This window comes from Lissotriton vulgaris, chromosome 5 (assembly GCF_964263255.1).
Source record: "Lissotriton vulgaris chromosome 5, aLisVul1.2, whole genome shotgun sequence".
NCBI lineage: Eukaryota > Metazoa > Chordata > Amphibia > Caudata > Salamandridae > Lissotriton > Lissotriton vulgaris.
In genome coordinates this window covers 455,133,031-455,154,257 of record NC_141693.1, presented here as the reverse complement: position 1 = coordinate 455,154,257, position 21,227 = coordinate 455,133,031, and the positions used below count along the sequence as shown (strand labels likewise).

The 21,227-nt window shown below is 42.7% G+C and overlaps 1 protein-coding gene across 1 annotated transcript in view; it reads right to left on the bottom strand.

Moving 5' to 3' along the window:
• Nucleotides 1–2,053: 2,053 nt before the first annotated feature.
• LOC147711075 (protein-arginine deiminase type-2-like) overlaps nt 2,054–21,227 on the bottom strand; it is a 727,074-nt gene continuing 707,900 nt past the window's right edge. The window contains exon 16 of the mRNA XM_086921889.1: nt 2,054–4,114. Coding sequence (XP_086778015.1) covers nt 3,881–4,114 — 234 coding nt within the window. The 3' untranslated portion in view covers nt 2,054–3,880. The remainder of the gene's footprint in view (nt 4,115–21,227) is intronic.

Below are 21,227 nucleotides of genomic sequence, written 5' to 3'. Positions count from 1 at the left end.
TTCAGGTCCCTAAAATCCAAAAAGCCAGATGGGGAGGAGAAATCCTATCATACCGGGCAGTCAAACTCTGGAACAGGCTGCCGACCACTATTAGGCTACAGCCTAATAGGTTTCAGTTTAGGAAAATGTTCAAGACTTGGCTTTTTCCTCCTAAATAACAACGTTACTGTGCCTGGACAACATACGACATGTCACTCTCAGCGCCAAGACGCCTCTGCATTAGTGCGCTCTACAAATACGTTACTTACTTACTTACTTACTTACTTTTGTGTTCTAAATCCAGTGTGCTCCCTGCCACCCCTCCCCCTCTCGTCAACTCAGCACAGGGAAGGGGGTTCACAGAAAGCTAGCAGGCATCCTCACTGCTTTAATACTGCACCCCGCCAAGAATCGAGGAGCCCTACCCTCCCTTATCTGTTTTTGCTTTTTAACAACATTAACGCACACGTACGAGCCTGCCACTAACCAGTGGCATAAGGTAAAATGACACCCCTGCAGAATGTGAAGAGGGGACTGCGTCATATCTCAGAGATATTTATTGCCCTAGAACAAAATGCCCCCCACCCCCTGAAGGATTGCTGGGCCTCGGAAGGGTTTGATGCCTGCTGTTACGCCCCTGCCACTAACCCGTTAAAAGCCTACGAGTGATTAAAACACCACACATTTCAGGCACAGGATGTCTGCCTCAAAAACAACTAGGTCTTTTGTTTAGAAAATGTATATACATTTGTCAAAAAATGGCAACAGCTAATATATAATGATGCACTAAACCACCAATACCTCTCTTAGTTATATATGTGCTTTAAAAAAGTTGTAAACACTTTATCGAGAAGAACAAAATGTTATTTTATTCCACCCGCACCCTTCCAATATCCCTGCTCTGTGCGCGCATCCTTCAAATGACGACCGCGAGCCAAAAGCAAGACAATACCTTCTGAGGGAAGCAGGTCTCCAGCCCACCCGTCAGCAGCTTGCCCCTTATAAACTCTGTACCTGGAGTTAAATGGCGCCCGCAGCGCGGCTTGAATGCACAGGCCGTCCTCAACCAGATTTCACAAAGAGGGGGCGGCTTTTCCGTATCTTCAGCACAGCAGTCTCAGGTTGCGGGGAACACGGCTCACGGTCACCATGTATGTAATCCATCACAGGCACCGGTCTATGGTGAGCACGCCTTCGGGTAAAATGACTGAGGGCCACTCAAAAAGAGCTGGGTTGTGGACGTGCTCTTTAAAGTTGTTTACAAGTTGCTCTACTGTTGATCTATTGCTGATCTAACCCCAAAAAAGGAACATTCTAAAGAAAGCCTACAAAACATCGCACAGAAGATTCACAAAAACAGCGGCAACCTTCACAAAACTTGCAGGCTGCAAATAAAAATAAAGAAAGCCTTACAAAACATTGTGCAGAAGGTTCACAAAAACAGGGGCAACCTTCACAAAACTTGCAGGCTCTAAATTAAAAAAAGAGTGCCCAAACACAAAAGGAAAAAGCCTTCTGAGAAAGGATACCCATAATAGGCCAATACTTCAGGGGAGAAGCAAGAAACAAGAAAGAGAGACAAATAAGGACAATAAACCATAGAAAAGCAAGCTTTCAGGAACGACACACACTTAAACAAATCAGCTGCGCGGAGAGGAATGAAAGGCCACATACTGAACACAGCATGTCTCAACAAGACAGTGCACACACTGCCTAGGCAAGACATAAAACCTGTTGTTTTAATATATAGTCAAATGCAATTTAGTGAAACAATGGAGTTGAAGAAATAACCAATTTTCATTCGAAAGGGCCTTTAACACATTTTTCTTGACATCTGCTGTATGATTTACAAGGTGAAGGAATCCGTTGATGGCTCTGAAAGCGTTCTTGTGTGAAGCAGAATCCATAAGCACAAAACAGGTCTCTCAAAAGTATTAAGCAATAGCATTTGCAAGAGGTTATATTAGCAGCATGGTTTCGAGCCATAGTAAGACACGGTGAAGAGAACTAAGAAGGACAATCTGATTATACATTTAGAAAACAGCACAAGCAGAAAACATGAAACCATGAAACCTTGGATTACAAGCCTTTTTATTCCCAATTCATTCTGGAAACTGCATCTGAGTCACCACATTTATGGCACATACAGGTACAGTACCGGTACAGTAATATGTTCACAGATAACGCTTTTTGAGCATGCACCTCACTCCTTCATCGGCCCTATATTGTGGCATTGTAATCCTTTACAAAGCCAAAATTTACTTTTTTTTTTTGCTGATGGACTATTGAGGATGGTTCGTAATCTTAATGCCCTGGGGATGCCACCTTCAGCAGACTTCATTTTCAAGGATGGAATGCATCAACACCTGCTCCTCGCAAAAATAAAATCCAATAAAACTACCTCTTCACTCCAACACCTCTAGAAGATGCAATAAACTGCACACAAAAATAAGCTGGTGCCCTCTGGGATCAGCAAACATGGACTAGGCATCCCGTGCATGAAAGAAACACTTTTGTATTTTTCTTGTTTGAGAGGGAAATCAGATCCATATTTTTGAATACCCACATATGTACATTTGCCAAAACATACTAAACTAAAAAGCAAAAAGAATTCTCACTTATTTTAAACACAAAGCAGCTACTAAAGTGAAGTACAAAAATTAGATTTACGTTTTCGCAATAATAATCTTTATGAAATCTTGAGACATTACCCCAGACATTCGAGGCCTGTCTGGTACCGAAGTCAATCACATCTTTTCCCCCCAGTGCGTATAGCATTGATTAATACTCTGTTATTTCAAAAAGATGTCTCTATTTTTTATTAGATATCTTGTACAGCACAAACGTGAAGCTATATTCTATCTCTAGAATCTTAGTTTACCAGCAGTTGTCTTTATAAATATTCACTGCTTCTCAGTTAGGGGGATTCAATTCTCCCTATTAAACACAGTCAACGAAAGTCTCAAAAATGCGCTCTATAATTCAGTAACAACTACAGCAAAACACTGGTATCGAATACAATGCTATTGTCTTAAACCAAATGGTACATGCAACATTCAACTCTTTGGTATGTCATGATTCGAGTGACACCCCCATGAACATCTGCGTATGGTACATTCATATCAGGGTTTGTGAACGATGCAAAAGGTTATATCTTTATGCTATTGGGTTGGCAAAACCTGATCTAAGTAAGTAAGGAATGAGATGTAAAGTTTGAACATACATTACATTTCCATGACATAGTTGCATATGCAGTAATGTGAGCTTGGACAATACTTTACCGTACTACTGCCACTTGGTTGTTCCGATCATTCTAAAGCATTTAAAACAGAGTTTATCCTTAGAAGGCCTCACATAAGGCAGCATTTTCACATGTCCTACACTTCCCAGGCATGGAAATGGATTACTTTTACAGTAATTAAAGATACGGCCACAGGGGAAGAAAACACTAACGATTTTCCTTTGTACCATGAGGTGTAAGGGACTCGTCCTTCACGCGTTTGCACACATTGTTTTATATAAGGATTTCTAGCCACATGAATTGAAAACTACGTATTAGCAGGCTACATTGGGGCTCTTAAATCCTTAAATCTGGCTAAAGTGAAGTGAATTTTGCTGATCCTCTTGCCTGCACCATTATAAAAAGTTAACAAAACTCTATTTCTGAAAGTATATATTAATAACTAAATCACAAAATAGAAAAATGTTGCCCCTGGGAAAGTACACTACGTTCAGATATCAGGTGTGCACAGTTCATCTTTCCAAGGGACTTCTGTACTTAGGACAGGAGGAATGGGGTTTTCCTGGACAAGAGGAATATTCTTCAGAATTTGAAACGAGAAAAAGGAAGTTGTGCTGACTGTCTGTCCAATACTGAGCTCAAACTGCCATGTCCAACAATTTATGGGACCATGTTCCACCACTTGAAGGCGAAAAACTTCCGACGGACATTGGTACCGCAGTGCACCTCTCCCAGCTTCTGGTGGTAGGATACAATGTCGTCAATGAAGGTGCAGTTCAGCTCCAGGGGCAGTAGAATGGAGCGAATCTTTTGTTCCAGGCAGCAAGTCTCCTTGATGATAGGCCCGTAGGGTTTTGGGATACCAAGTTCGTTCCCCAAAACAATCATGTTTACCTGTATGACAAGATTGCAGAGGTCAGAGATATCCAGTACAAGTAACATGTGAGAAAGGAGAGAAAGAAAGAGGGTGAACCAGGAGTTGATAGGAGAAGAGGAGTTAGAAAATAAGAATTTAAATGAGAATGGAACAGAAAGTGCGAGTAAATAGATAATAAGGTGAGGGAGGTAATGGTGGGCAGGTGAAAGAAATGGAGAACACTTTAGAGAAAGGTATTCATTAGATATGAATAAAGATGGAAGAAAATGATAGAAAGTAGCAAAACAGAAGTGTTAAAGAACAATTTACTTACTTTCGGTAATGCCTATCAGGTAGAGACTCTAGGGGCCTTATTTATGAAGGCCTTGCGCCACCTGTGCGCCACTTTTTCCCATTTTAAAAGTGACGCACCGGTGGCGCAAGGCCTTCATAAATAAGGTCCTAGCTATCTACACATACCTTAGCTTAGAGTATTTCCCAGGCGTCAGACTGTATCCTGAAAATCTTGAGCAGTATCTCTGCGCTCTGATAGGTGGCATTGTTCGGCTCCGCATTGGCGTTGTCTGCATAAGCAGTGACGTGTGCGTTGCTCCACACCATTGCACTGACAACAGTCTAGTTTAGGGACATTTCCATGACAGAAGTGCAGAGCCACGACAGAATGCTGATGGACCAGTGTGCGGGCACTAAGGACCTACAAGATTCACCATATGGAGAGAAATCCATTCTCAGAGCAGGGAGGATCAGAGAGTTGGTAAGGAATCTGCGACTAGATAGTCTCTACCAAATAAGGCAGGAGTCTCAACCTTTTCTGTAGTGAGAGCTACTTCTGATCAGTGAATATTATTGTTACCAGAAGCCCCCACACCCAGCTTAAGTGTCTTTAAGACTAATGTCCATAGAGCAAGTTACTATGGTTTTTAAAAAAAACCTTACTAGGGGCACTATTACAGGGCTGCCATGTGTGTCATTGACAGTGTGGTCTTTGGGGATGTATGAACATGTGTGCATATGAATGGGATATATGTGTATGGGTGACTGAGAGCCTGTGTTGTATGTACTTGCGATTAAGATCAATGGGTTAACCCCATCTCGCTCGGAACCTGGGTGTATAATTAGAAAGCTACAACTGGTTCCGTTGGGTAAGCACCACAAGGTGCTAGTTTAGAACCAAAGCATTTCTTCAAAATGTTTGTAGATACATCAATTGAATATTAACCAACAAGGGTTGTCACTAGTCTACTTTTGTCCTGAAGAAGACCCTATTTGATGAATCTACAACACATATCCACAGGGTTTAAACGTCGAAGTGAAACTATCTAATGTCCAGGCTTGCTATAGCTAGAAATGTTTAAAATAGTGTTAGACCGGAAAAGGACAGAGAATTCATGTTATTGTTTTGCTTATGTTTTAACTTGAAAGGTCACTCATGTCACCACAGTCACCTATTGAATTGACTGCATATTTGTTAGTGTTTTAATAAACAGGTGAAAGAACTCCGTTATAGGAGTATTTGTTCAAAGCAAGACAGCTAACATGTGTTTCGCCCCCTTACAAGGCCATCTGGCCTGGGGCTTCATCAGGGCGTAGAAAAAAGGTAATGTTGTCAGTAGTCGTCTTAGCCAGTTGCAAACAATAATCGCAATCTTTCTAATCAAGGCATCAATGCCAGAATCAAGTTCATTCTCCGTGAATGGCAGCAGTATTCATTTTCCGTGCTAAGTGATGGCAAAGTTTGTCTGAAAAACTGAAAAGTAAAAACAAAAAAAGTAATACATTTATATATTTTTGCTAACTTGTTGTAGGTGTGGTACATTCATTATTGCTTAGTATAATTCAATAGGGATTTTGAATAAATGCTTTGATTCTAAACTACACCTCATGGTGCTTACCCAATGGAAGCAGTTGCATGTACTTGTGGCACAGGAAATACCTTTCACCATATATGGCACCATTACATGTAGAACTCAAACATGAGCATTTTTTTAATGGTAGAAATTTCATGTGCAGAAAAATTATCTTCAAAAATGTACAAAATATGGAACATTTTTCTGCACTTTAAATTTCTCCCATTTAAAAAGTGGCTGTATTTTTCAGTTCTGCCTATGCACAATGTCTACTGGCCATTAGATCAAGAGACCTTCTGTTTGCAAATGCAAGACTTTGAAATGGGAGAAAATTAAAATGAAGAGTTAATTTAATCATTAAGGTAACTATTCATTTTAAATTTCTCCAATTTAAAAGCATTCAGAAACATCATTTTGGTCTCACACTCCAATACTGAGTTGACAAGGACTTAAATTTAAAAGTTAAATACCTCAGTGCTTCGTTTCCTCACTTATGTGTCCCAGCCACAGCCGGGGTAAATGTGACTGAGCACTGCTAATTATCAGGCCCTGCTATCTGCAACCTGTTTATAATAATGTAAAATAAACACAGCCTTGTCTTAAATTATAAAGGAAAATGTGACTCTGTGCTTAGTTAAAAATGAATTCAAGTTGGTGAACTATTCTGAAGGTGTCTGTGGTGCTACTAGTACCTCATGATCGACTGGTTGGAAGCACCTGAAATAAGGCATTCCCAAAGGTAATTAACGTGTCAATTTGATAGAGACTTCTAACCTCAGAATCTTTACCTTAGACTAGATAGCAAAGCAATACCTCTCCGGAGGTGGGTCTACAATCAGATTTAAACCAGGAAGTGCTGGAGTACAGAAAGGACAAATAACTGTCACAAAGGAACTGACTGTCCAGGTAGTAGTGCTTGGTAAACATGTGAAGAGACACCCACGTCGAAGCCTGACAGATGGGAGCCGGACTGATGGAGAGGAACTTCATGCATGGAGATTGACTGTCAGTAATTGACAGTTCTGACCTTCTTGTAGAAGTCTGCGATGCCATTCTGGCAGCCAGGCACCCCTCAATCAAGATAGTATATGCCTACCTTTGAGAAAAATGTGTATCTTGATGCACCACTATCAGCTTTTTTGTGGTTGCAGGATCAGCCCTCTCTGTGCAAGTCACTTGTTTTGACCCTTTTCCTCAAAGTTCTACATCACATGGCTCCCTTAAACCCTTCAACCCTAATGGGACCCGCAATTGGTTCTGACATTTTTGATATGCTCACCATTAAAGCCTATGAATAGCAGCCCTCAGTATTGCTTGACCATCGAAACTTTCTTTCTCATGGCCATTACATGAGGGAGGATGGTTAGCAAACTGAAGGCATTCTCTGTGCTCCCTCCTTACATGACTGTTTTCCTATATAAACTGGTTCTAAGAACATAATAATTTTTCCTATCGAAACTGATGGCACCCTTTCATGTAGGCGAGACCATCACACTGCCAACCTTCGCTGCCTGCCTCACCCTTCCATCGCCTAGACTAAAAGATTGTTGTTGCTCTACATAGATCATGCCAAAGAGTTCTGGGTAGAGGATCAACTCTTCATTGGGTGAGTCAGGGGAATAAAGGAAAATGACCAAATCGAGATGGATGTCCTCTGCATTAAAATCTGCTACATACTGGCTAAGAAGAAACCCCTTGAGGGCTTGCATGCTCATTACACCAGAGCCAAGACTATAACCACTGGGTTAGCTCACAGAGTTCATGTCCTGGACATCTGTCAGACTGTGACATGGGTGTCCCTTCACACATTTACCAAGCACTACTGCCTGAACAGTCAGGTTTGTTTTGATGGTTACTTTGTCCTTTCAGTCCTCCAGCACTTCCTGGTTTAAATATGTTTGCAGACCCTCTCTGGTGAGGTATTGCTTGGGTATCTATTCTATGTCAAGGAATCTACGGCTAGAAGTCTCTATCAGATGAACAAGTTACTTACCTTCTGTAATGCCTTATTTGGTAGAGACTATCTAGCCGCAGATTCCTTACCAACTATTCGATCCTCCCCACTCTGCAAATGCATTTCTCAGCGTAGGGTGAACCTTGTAGATCCTTAGGGGATGATTAAGATGGCGGATGGATCGTCACCGCCTGGCCCGCGGTGGTGATCCGCCCGCCATCACAACCACATTTACCCCTGCCATATTACCCTGGCGGGCAGTACCGCGGCGGACGGAAACTCTGGAAGGACAGGTGGGAATTTCTTTGGGGGCTGTTGCGGACCCCCTAGGGGGTGGGGTGGATCGGGGGGTGCACTTGGGGGGTAGCTATGGTACCCCCCTACATTGCCATGCTCAAGGTGTCTGTCATGTTGTGCATGCACCCGCCGCAATGGTAAAGATGATAAAGATGCGGGTCCATCAGCATTCAGTCGTCGCTCCATGCTTCTGGAGTGGAAATGTCACAAAAAGAAACTGTTGTCAGGGTGCTGGTATGGTGCCTAGATAGGCACCACGCACATCACTACTTACGCTGACGACACAGACGCAGAGATGAACAATGCCACCTACCGGAGGGCAGAGGTGCTCCTCACGATTTTCCAGATCCTGCCTGACGCCTGGGGAATATTCTAAGGTAGAAAATCTGCAGTCAGAAGTCTTTATCAGATTAGCAGGTTTTAGTGATTTCAATACAGACAATAAACCATTAAAAAGCTATCTCTTCTCTCCCTTTATTAGATTAAAACATAAGAATTACTGCTTACAGAGTTTGCACTCCTATATTAGCCTGTCATCTGGCAGACCTGTTCAGGTACCTGGTCAATCTTTATTTTAAAGACACATTATTAGTACTGTTGCATAGCGACGTTTACACATCCTACTCAAATCACACCAAGGAGTATATTTACAAGGAAGTGCCGGAGAGCAGCGTTAGCTTTTTTGGCTTAACGATGTCCTACACCACTTTGGAAACGCAGGCCTGCACTATATTCACAATGATACGGTGCAGCCCTGCATTTCCCCCTGCACTGGTGCTAATTACTGCTGCCTACGGCCGACGCAGGCACTCTTGCACCATAGTGCAAGGGGGCCTGCATTGTGGAAATGATTGTTTATATGCAGGAAGGTGTCCCTTCCTGCACATACACAATCTTTACTGGCGATTTGCTTGTTCTATGTGTGAGGAATGCAGCACACATAGAGCAAAAAACGAGGAGAAATAAAAGTATTTCTCCGCGTTGCGCCATTCTAAATCCACCCTTTCAATTGGGGTTAGTTTTTAGCTCTGCCTCAGATTTACCATTTCTTGTAAATCTGGGGCAGTGTCAAAAAGCAATGGGTGGTGCATGGATACACTGACACCCATTGGACGCCCCTTTGAAGCAGAAAACTGCATTAAAGGGTACGATTTTCACATGGCGGCATTAAGCGTGCAAAGTGGCTTAGCTTCATATAGAGAAGGGCATTACACCACTGGAGCATCGTAAAAAAGTAGTCACCTCATCTCTGAGGCACCACAGGTCGCACTTTCAAAGTGCATCAAGAGTATACATATATAGATGAGAAGGATGGTCTATATAGGAATCTATGACGTACATCAACACTGGAGAACTGCACTTACAGGTAAAGTAACTTTTTCTTTTCCAGCATTGGATCATTCATAGAGTCACATGCTTGAATTAGGACTAATAAAGCAATACCAAAGCAACATCAACTATAATTCAGAATGAGGTGCACGATAGGCAAACAAGTTGCACAAAGCACTGGCTGCCCATCTGAAGGCTCTACTCTGAATTGGACATTAAATCAGTAATGCTTGGACAGTGGAGAAGTGTAGCTCACTGGTTACAAGCGGCAGACCCTGAAGCAGAGGTCGGCCCCGGACCAGGGTTCAATTCCCGACGCGGCAGGGTTTTGGGTCAATGTCCGGGGACTCAATAATTCTCGCCTAGGTGCCAACGCTAACCATGGGTCCCACTCTGCAACTCTGGTCAATAGCTTGCTTAATCTCCACAACGGCCCTAGCAATGCCGGGGATGCCTGGCTTCACCTTGGGGGTGCCCTCTCACAGGGAAAGCCAGGACGGGTTCCCCAGCGGTATACAGCGCCAGGATGCCCCGAGTGATGGGGTGACAGTGCGCTTTACAAGTATACATACATTTACATTTACAATTGGTGTCTCGACCTCCAGTTCAAAGGCCTCCGGTTATCCTTCAAATATTATCGGTGAAAATCTCATTGCTGACATCCCTCTGATGATCGGAGCTCTGAACCCCCTGGGATCTTGTCAGACAATCTTAGTGTGAGCTGTAGTGAAGCAGGAAGCAATACATATGGACAAACTCTTCTTTGATAGTTTTAACTGTGTTTGCTTGATCAAAAGCCATAAAGAGCGAGTGAGTTTGGTGGAAGTATGTTGTTTTATTCGGGTAAAACTCCAAAAGTCTTTTAATGTCTAAAGACCTCTCAATTGGTTGTGTGAAGAATGTAGATAGGACAACATGTTGTTTAGAAGGAAACTGAGGAATGAATCTTGGATAAGTCCTGTCAAAAACATTGTCCCTATAGAAATGCAATCAAGGTCCTCAAATTAAAAAGGCTTACATTTTCGTTTAGACCTGACATTGATAGATGACTTAGCTAGGTGAATAAAATATGGCACAATTGATGTGATGACATTGATAGTGGGCAAAGGTTCATGGACTGCACCCATATTGAGACACATTTCTACTTCGTGAAGTACATTCGCAAAGTCGATGGCATCCTGTTTGTAGTTCTCCAAAATATCAAAGGAGCCAAATTCTAGGAGGCTTATTTACAGTTTATAAATTAGCCAGGCACACCTTGGGGTTCTCCTCAGTTTGGATTGTATAAGTAGGTATAGACATACTATGGTATATGTAAGGCAAACGTACAAGGGTATAGGTAGGAATGTGGAGGCTAACTTTAGGCATCACTAGATTTATCAGGGTATAGAAAGGTGTGGAGGTACTATGATAGAGGTAGGAGAATAGATACAAGGGTACAGGTTGGGGCCGGCGTTCTGGAGAATAAGTAGAGTGGGAACTATTTGCGAACAGGCAAGTGGAAAACTGGGAAAAAGGTATTCAAAGACAAGGCGGGAGAAGTGATTAAGTAGAAGAAGAAGCATGCAATGAAACAGAGAGAAAAGATGGGAAGTGTGTGCCCCCTACAAACAATGAAAGGGTTGAAGGAGCACTCAACTTTTCCTGGTTATAGGAAAAAAATGGTGCTAAAGCGGTACACCTGCTGTCTGCGTGAATCAATGAAAAACTGTTGACCAACTTGTAACATCATTTTTTACCCCTACAAACAGACATAGAGAGAATAGAAATGGTGAAAAAACAAAAATGTTACTTACCTGAATAGCCCAGAAACAAGACTGCTTCTGGAATATTCTGAAATAGCTCTTAGGCACCAGCAGGGATGCTGACTCTGAGTTGTTTTCGGGGTTGGCACCGTAATGACATCGGAGGTACAAATTATCATGACATCAGTTCTGCTTTGTTTTTTCAGCATCTTATGAGAGGTATGGAGATGAATCACATCAGTATATAGGTGCAGGGCAACAACTAGGCATCTTATTAAGTGATTTGAAGAGTGTTTTCGGAATGGTGAGACGGAGGGTTGGAAAGGAATCTACAGGTAGGGAGTATACACTAGAACGGTTGTTACTAAGAGTAAGTAACCTTTTCTTCTGATAGATACTTGTACCTGCAGATTCCTCCCCTTTGAATAGATTTCCAACCAATACTAAGCTAGCAGCAGAGTCTGAAGAAAATTATATAAGGAAGTTCAGCAGGATAGAACAACCAAAGCAATGTTTGGCAAAGGTGTGGAGGAAAGACCACGTTGATGCTTTGAAAATGTCTGTTACCTGCACTCCACTGGCTAAAGCCAGTGGATACAACTTTGCTCTGATAAAGTGTGCTCAAATTCCCTCAGGTGGTCTAGGAGACATAGAAACGAAAGGCTGAGAAGGCTGCCAAAGTTTGACATTTAACGTTGACAATGGCTACTATGCAGCTCTGTTGGAGTAAGGGTAATGTATATCCCTAGTATATGTGCAAGGCACCTTAAAAGAGTCTTCACTATTGTCAATCCACCAGGATACAAACTTGTTCTGTCTACCTGAATAGACCAACTTAGTCAAGGAGTGATGAACTGAAATATTCTCATCAACCACTTTTGTGAAAGTGAAGGCTGTTGGCTTGATGTTCACAAAGCTGGTTAAATGGTTAGCAACTATTCACAGTCCCTGTTGGTGTGCTCATGACCAGGGTTTCAGTGCTTTTGGACCAACCGGATGAGAGCCTTAAAAATCTTGTTTGCTGATGTACAACAACATGGCGGAATTGTTGGGCAAGATTTGGACAGACTAACCACAAAGGGATGGGAGGAAGTCCGTGACAGCTAGCCAAATCATTTGCAGTTCTAGCAGATTGATATGTAATCTCTGCTTTTCTGGTTACCAGAGACCTCTGATGTCTATATCTTGCAGTTGTGCATCCCACCCAAATGTGTATGAGTCCACTTCAGTCACTGTCGGGAGGGGTGGAGGGAAGGACCTACCCGCAAGACGTTGTCCTCTCTCCCATTGACCTAATTCCACTGCAGTGTCCCTAGAGATCCCTATAGAGTTTGCTATATCTCCTTGATGTTGGGACCAATGCATGCACAGGCACCACCGGGGGGCCCTCATGGGGCAGCATGCATAAGTGAACCAGGAGGGTGTAGGAGCCCAACAGACTGAGCCGTAGTGGGACCATCAAGACTGGGCTCTGAGCTCATGTCCAAAACATTGGAAATATGTTCCGAATGTCTTGACTCCTCTGGAAAGTACGAAAAGCTCAGAATTGGGTTGTATGCAGTACCCCACCTTTGAATAGGAGGCATGGGAGGTCTCCAGGAAAAACTTGGGGATTGATGGATGATCCCAAATCGAACAACAGGGAATTTGCTATTTGCAGGAGATGCAACCCCATCTGCAGTGAGCCAGCTATAAGGAGCCAGTCATCCAGGTACAGGAATACAGCAACCCCTCACCTCTTGGGAAGAGCTATCACCACTGACATGTCCTTGGTGAACACTCTTGGTGCAGATGTCAATCAAAAAAGAACAGTAAATTGGTATTGTGTGAAACCCTCTACAAATCGCATGTTCTTCCTGGGCAATCACTAGATCAATATGTGAAAATATACGTCCCATAGATTGAGAGACACATCCAGCCTTCTTCATCCATGGCAAGCAAGCTCCAAGCCAGGGACAACATTCTGACTTTTTCCTTGTACAAGAATCAGGTTAAGAACTTGAGGTCGAGGATCAGATAAATATCGGCGTCTGTCTTGGGGACCAGGAAGTACTGTGAACATCACTCCAGCCCAATTTTTTGCTGAGGTGTTAGAACTGGAATCCTTGGTTTTCCCCCTAACCTTTTACTTTCAGAACTCCTGTTGTTGTGACTTCGATTTGCTAACCAGTGCCAAAGTTTTTGTGCTCTCTCTTTAAAACATGCTAGATTGGCCTATATGCAATTGGCATATTTTTTTCACATGTACGTCCCTAGTAAAGTGGCACTACCTGTGCCCAGGGCCTATAAATTAAATGCTACTAAGTGGGTCTGCAGCACTGATTGTGCCACATACTTAAGTAGCATATTAAACATGTTCTAGGCCTGCTATTGCTGCCTGTGTGTGTGCAGTTATATATTGCCATTTCGACCTAGCAAAGTAAATCTTTTGCCAAGCACAAACCTTCCTTTTTAATACATATAAGTCACCCCTACTGCAGGCCCTGGACAGCCCACAGGGCACGGTGCAGTGTATTTAAAACGTTGGAAATTTACTTTTAAGCTTTACATGTCCTGGTAGTGGAAAAGTCTTTTAGTTTTTCACTACTGCAAGGCCTACTTCTTCCATAGGATAACATTGGAGTTACCTTCTTACATTTTATAAGAGAACATTAGCAATCCGCCGCCACCGCCGAGAGTCACATCCACTTACCTGATATCACCGAGGAAGGCAGAAGCCATTGCCCACGCCGCCGCCACCGCCAAGAGTCAAGGGATCACAGACTCCGCGCCGCCGCTCCGGGAGACTCCAACTCCCGGCAGGCACCGCGGCGGCGCGTCCGAGTGACGCGGCAGCGCTCAGAGAGCGCCAACTGAGGCATTCAAAAGGAGGAGCACCCCGGCAGAGCGGGGGAGAACATTAGCAATCCGCCGCCACCGCCGAGAGTCACATCCACTTACCTGATATCACCGAGGAAGGCAGAAGCCATTGCCCACGCCACCGCCACCGCCAAGAGTCAAGGGATCACAGACTCCGAGTGACGCGGCAGCGCTCAGAGAGCGCCAACTGAGGCATTCAAAAGGAGGAGCACCCCCGCGTCGCGGGACGCGAGCGGGACGCCCGGGGCGAAGCCCGGGCAAAGGGCGGGCCCTCTACGGCCCTCATCGGCAGGAGGAGGCAGGGGCAGGGCCTGAAACCCTGCTAGAGGCATACGAGGCACTCTACGGACCAAGTAAGACTGTTTTGTTTGTTTCAGCCCTTTGTGTACCCACAGGAGACAGGCACCTTTTAACTGTCCTACAACACAGGAATCCGGCCCTTTGATTAGCAATGTACCATCTGGATCTGGTACTAAGGTTCTTATAGTGGACCTTGGGAACAAATTGGACAGTGATGAGGACCAGGAAATTCTTGCATCCCCTACAGATGAAGATACTTCAATCACTGAATTACCTTCCCGCCCGGATTCTGGGAAAACTAAAAACCCGCCTAGGCGGGGGGGACTAAGATCTGGGACTAGGAGGAAGAGGGTAAACACCCCAAAAGCTCCTCTTAAGGAAACCGGAGGGGGAAGTGCCAAGCCTATCATCAGTTTTGATGAGGATCTATTCGATAGACTTGCGGAGTTAATTGATATGAAAATTAAATCCATTGTTAAGCCTTTGCTCTCTAAGATTGACAAACTTCAATCTGAGGTTAAAAAGTTGGGAGGGCAGATGAATAAATTAACTGAGGGCGTTGACAGTGTCATGACAACTGTGTCAAACATGGGTAATAACAGTAGGCAGGATGATGATCAAGAGGGGGAGAACACAGTTGTTGCCCCAAATAATCCACCACCCCAGCTTCCCGACCAAATAACTAGCGGTTCTGGAACCAACAGAGGGGACGGTTCTTTAACGGTTGAGATACCCCCTGTACATGCTCAGCCAACCGACCCTCTTCAATTTATAGTGGAAGCTTCTCCTGTCGTCCTAGTTCTGGCTAATGTTCCACCATTAGAAGCCGGTATCGAGGAATCCTCTTCCTCCCTGTCTAACAAAGCCCTACAGTGGCTTACAACAAATATGAGATTAGCTCCAGGGGGTGGTCAGCAGTTAGCTCAAGAGATCAAAACCGCTAAGAGGGTTTCATGGCTGGGCAATCGCCCTAAAAAATTCAAGGGGGATTGTGTAGCAGTAAGCTTTACACACACAGGTGTGTTACCTAACATCCTTATTAACTTACTCCCACCACAACGTAGGCAGGGCTCTGTTGTACCATTAACATTAAAATTCTTTTATGGTGAACAACAGAATGTTACATACCCTAAAACACCAGCCTTTGGTTGGGATTCTAACGCTGATGCACACCACAGATGGGGTTTTGAACACACTCGCAACACTGTGAATCATTCAGTACCCCAAGGGTTTCAGAATCCTTTTGCTCAACCCCTCTTACTGTCCAACCCTTTTGCACCCCTATCCTTTTTGGACCACAATGATTGACTCCAGCCAGAACATTCTGTTCAGTCTGGGACCAATGTGCCTGTTTTTAGCTTTCTTACATGGAATATTGCTGGCATTAAGACAAAAGCAGATAATGTAATTTGGTTAAATTTTATATCCAAGTATGACATTATCGCTTTGCAGGAAACTTGGGACACTAACAATAGTTTTTCTCTTGATGGCTATAGTTATTTCAGTATCCCTGCTGTGGCTAGCTCAGCAGGAAGAGCTAAGGGGGGCCTGATTAGCCTCTTCAAACTTGACATCAAGGGTTGCCTTAAGATATTAGCCTCAGGATCTGAGCATTGTCTTATCGTTGAATTGTCTCGTGCTGATTCTCCTAATATTTTGTTTATTAATTTTTATAACTCCAATGCTGCCGATTGCACGTCATATAGTCTCGGTAGACTGGATGATTTTTTGTCAGTCTATAGTGAAGATGTTAACGCATTTGAAATCATCTTCTTAGGGGATTTTAATATACATCCTTGTTTGCTTTCGTGTGTTTGTGATGACGTAGATTCCCCCCCAAACAGTGCAATGGTCCATCTGGTGCACAACAAACAGGGGGATTGTCTTGAAAATTTTCTCGCTAGATGGAACCTATACGAATCTAGTTGTGGGGAGGGGGGGGCAGGGCCTCTACTTTTAAGGGCTCAGACAATGGCTCTATCATTGATTACATTTTTATTTCTGCATTTTTTTTATCTAGGGTTTTAATGTATAGAACTGTGGTATCTGCCTTTAGCGACCATAACCCAGTTTCTTTGGACCTAGTAGAGGGTGAATTTTTAGGACGTAACCATGGTCCAATACTTATAGATGGATCACTTAGAGTTAAGGACCAAAGACGCAGACTTAAATGGGACAGTATAATTCCAGAACCCTTCATACAAGAAATCCTGCTAGAGGCAGAGGAAGAGGTTGGAGTGTGCCTATCTAATGAAGCTAATGATGGGGATGTAATCCTCGCATTTAGCAGTATATGTTGTAAGATAAACGATAGGCTCTCTGTGATCAGTAAACCCAAAATTAAACCTCTTAAAAGATGGTTTGATCACAGTTGCTCCCTAGCACATTCCGTGCTGCTTGATGCTCTTAAATCTGATCCAAAAGATCGTGACCTCATCAGGACTAGCAGGGCTTTATATAAAAAAGCCATTGCAGTTAGAAAGAAACAGCTTAAAGAGGAAGCCTGGGCACAACTCACAGATCCAGCCATAATTAAAAACAGCGGTGAGTTCTGGAGGATTGTTAACCAACCCCTTCTTACAGGCGAGGATAACTCTCCCCTAGAAACTAATATCCCAGATGAGGACTGGATTAAACACTTCAGAGACATATACTCAGGCCATTTTCATGTCGAGAATTGTGCTCATGAAGAGTCTACTACTATACCAGGAAATGATTTGCACTTTGAAGCTGAGGAAGTTTTAGTTGCTATTGATCGCACTTTGACCAAAAAGGCACCGGGACCAGATGGTGTTCCTGCTGATGCCTTTAAATGCTTCCCTAACTTCTGGTCAAGACTGCTTTGCAGGGTTTTCAATGCCTTAAATCGTGACAATATTCCTGAGTCATGGAAAACATCAACAATTATTCCTGTTTTCAAAAAAGGTAATAGGCAGGACCCCGCATGCTACAGGCCCATTTCATTGATAGACTCCTCAGTTAAGATTCTAGGGAGAGTCCTATTAGCGAAATTGAATGAATGGGCCTCTGAGAATAATATCTTGAGCAATGTGCAATATGGGTTTAGACCCAAGAGAAGTACCCTGGACCAGTGTCTCAACCTCCACCTATTGATTGAGAAATACACCAGAGCCAAGGATGGGTCCATGTACCTAGGGTTCATGGACCTCTCCTCTGCATTTGATATGGTTAATAGATCTAAGCTCTGGGGTAAACTAGTTGACATGGGCCTGGATAGATCCATAGTCAATTTATTGTCTGACCTCCATTCTGGCCTGTCTGCCAAAATTAGAGTTTCCACTAATGGAAGGTGTACTGATGTGTTTGCATCTGAACGGGGAGTCCGTCAGGGATGTATTTTGGCACCACTACTGTTCACGCTGTATGTGAACTCTCTAGAGCCCGCCCTAAGGGGCGTTACAAGCGACATTCCACGTGCAGGGGAACAGGGCATACCAGTTCTTCTGTACGCGGATGACGCGGTTCTACTGGCCCGAACAGGGGTGGGGCTTCAACGGCTTTTGGACGCTTTTGAATCCTTTATGGGTTCTTTAGACCTGAAAATAAATGCGAAAAAATCTCAGGTAATGCTCATGGGCCGGGCCTCAAGGAAATCTCTCCACAAAACCTTTTTCTGTGGCCAGGAAAAACTTGTTCGGGTCACCTCTTTCCCCTACCTGGGGATCACCTTTGATGAGAAAGGTAGTTGGGGTCCCCAGGTAAAAAACAGAGTAGCCACGCTGGCCAGAACTTCCGCTGCCCTCCATGGGTTTTCAAAAAAACTGGGGGGTAGGCCAATTGAAGCTATCAGTAAAATATATAAAGCTAAATGCATCTCAGTAGCTTCATATGGTGGCTCACTGTGGGGGTATAAAAGAGTTGATCCCATCCAGACTGCGGAAAACACATTTTTTAGATCTGTTTTGGGCGTTCCGCAGTCAACCCCGTCCTATACCGTCCACCAGGAATTAGGAGAAGGCTTCATCGCTGATTTGATTAAAACAGCACCATTAATCGCATGGCTTAAGATGTGGCTTAATCCTGAAATTCCCCTAAACCATACTATAATAAGGGACTGTCTGACTCTAGACAATGTACATAGGATTGGATGGTTGATGTACATCAAGGACAGCTTCTCTAGGCTGGGGAGGCCTGAACTATACTCGGTCACTGACTCTATAACATCCAATGACGTCGTTTTTACCAAGGTTGCCATGAAGGAGCTCCTTTCCTTGGAGAGGGAAGAAACTGAGCTAAAGAAACCCTGTGTTAGGGACAGTCTTTTGCTGGCTATACCTAGTGGTCCTGACAACTACCTCAACGTGGTGACTCATCCCTACCATAGGTTCATTTTAACCCATTTTAGACTTAATCTGATTCATTTTAACCTGGGTTCTTTTCCTGAGTGGAGCACCCCTGAAAAGGTCTCGCCCTGTTCTTGCGATCTCTTTTCAGAGCAGAGTACAATGCATTTTATAATGTTCTGCAGTTATTATAATGATGCCCGGAAGTTGTTTCTTGTTCCTATACTCAAGGAAGCAGGATTTATCTTAGTCCGACCTGCTCTTATTTAATTACAAATGTTGCAAACTCCCAGGATCATGTTTTATGTGGCAAGTTTCCTGGTGAGAGCTATAAGAAGCAGGAACAACAGACCTAAAAATGCGCCTACCTCCTTTTGTAACCCAGACTCGTTTATTAACTAGTCTGGCTGCTGGCAACTTTTGGTCAAGAATTTTTAGATCATAGTGTATCAGGGCTTGTAGTTACCTTACTTTAATATCTATGTGGGGACCCACCTATGGAAAAATCGCACTTTCTTATGCACTTTAGCACTTTGCACTTTAGTATCTTGTACTAACAAATTATTAATGAAATATAACATGGTGTACAATGATTTTTAACTAAAATGTTTCCTTTTAAATGTTTTTTAACTGTTTTTTAACTGCTTTTACTTATGTTATTTGTTGTTTGTGATTTCATGCCATTGTCTTTGTATGATATTAAGTTATCGCAATAAAGAATTTTGACTGACTGAAGTGTAATTTACAAATGGGAACAGGTACCCAGTTCATGATTGCTGTCTTTTGAACTGTAATGAAAAATCCTAACTTATGATGAAGTCAGATTTTGAATTACAGTTTTGAAAATGCCACTAAAAGAAATTTGCATAGTTGGCATTTTCCTGCCATAGAGTGCCTGGGACCTGTCTCTGGGTCACATGACTTGGTGTAGTTGACAGGAGGGCTTTGTGTATTCCTCTTAGACAACCACACACAATGGGGAGCTTATGTGTTATTGGATGGGCTATCAGTGGCAAGTTGGGGGGGTGGAGCTGAACCCGGGCCCACTTACACTTGAATGGGCTCTGTCCTCACTCCACACAAAGGGCTGCATAACTCCTGTAGTTAGTCTGGAGCCATGGCCAGGAAGGCAGGGCACCAGTGCACTCCAAAGGCATGCCTCTAGAAGCTTCTCCCCAGTTCAAACATACAACTGGGTTAAAATACTGGACCTCAGACACCAACTCTTCAGCAAACTTCTGGACCTGTGGATGCTCTGCCAGAAAGAAGGAATGCTGTGCTGCTGAAAGGACTCTCTGCTGGAATGCTGCTCTGAAGAACTGCTGCTCTGCTGTGCTGATATGCTGCCCACTTGCCTGGGTTAGAAGGACTACACCTGCATCTCTGGAACCCAGAACCCCAGAGTGACTCCGAGGGCTAGTTGGCTGACCTCTTGATCTGGAGCCTCAGGGACACAACTAGCTTCCAACAACCTTGCATCTGCACCTGGACTATGCCTTCTGTGAGTCCACCTTGCCAAGTGGTGCCATCCCAGCTCTTTGGAAGTGGGGTTAAGGTGTTTTGCCGGCCTCTATGGATCCAGCGGGACCAACGCATCTCCTCTATTGCGTAGCCCTTCTTTTTTTTGCGGGGGGGGGGGGTAAAATGTAAATACTTGGGTCTATTAATCCTGCCAGCTAACGCTGACCCTGTTAATTCAGTCATCCCATCAAGACATTTGCAGGTTCCAGGGTAGGGTAACATTATTTTTAAGGGTGGGAGGCACTTTTGATTTCAAAAGGATTACGTATATGAATGCAAGTTCTATATATTCACAAAAAGTCTTTGAACAATTAATATATATTTTTTTAATTAAATTACAGCACAAATAATATATATATATATATATATATATATATATATATATATATATATATATATATATATATATATATTAACCAAAATAAAAAAATATATAAATTTAAAAAAGGAAAAAAGTAAATTACACCTAAAATATCAACTTAAGTAACTCCCAAAAAATAACAACATTATGAAATCATTATTTATTTTCAATTCATGCATACAAAATACATGCAATACATTTTAATACATACACAAATTAACATAAACCTATATACATAATTAATTACAAAGTAATACATTACAAAAATATCAATTAATATAAAAAAATGTAATATTTAATACATTTCCAACCTACTCCCCTATAAAAAATAACACAGCATTAATAAATAATTGTGTAATAAATATATAAAACCTAAGATACATATTAAAAGAAATAAACAGTCCAACAATATCACAATCGTTAATCAAATAAGTAACTTTAAATAATTAATAATTAGATAACGTTTAATTAGCAAAAAAAGTCACATTAAATTAAAATACATTTAATTTTATTTAACTTCCTACATGATTTCCATACAGACCCAACAACCTGCAACTAAAATATAATTACCATTACAAATATTAAAACTAAAATAACATTTGAAATTATAATT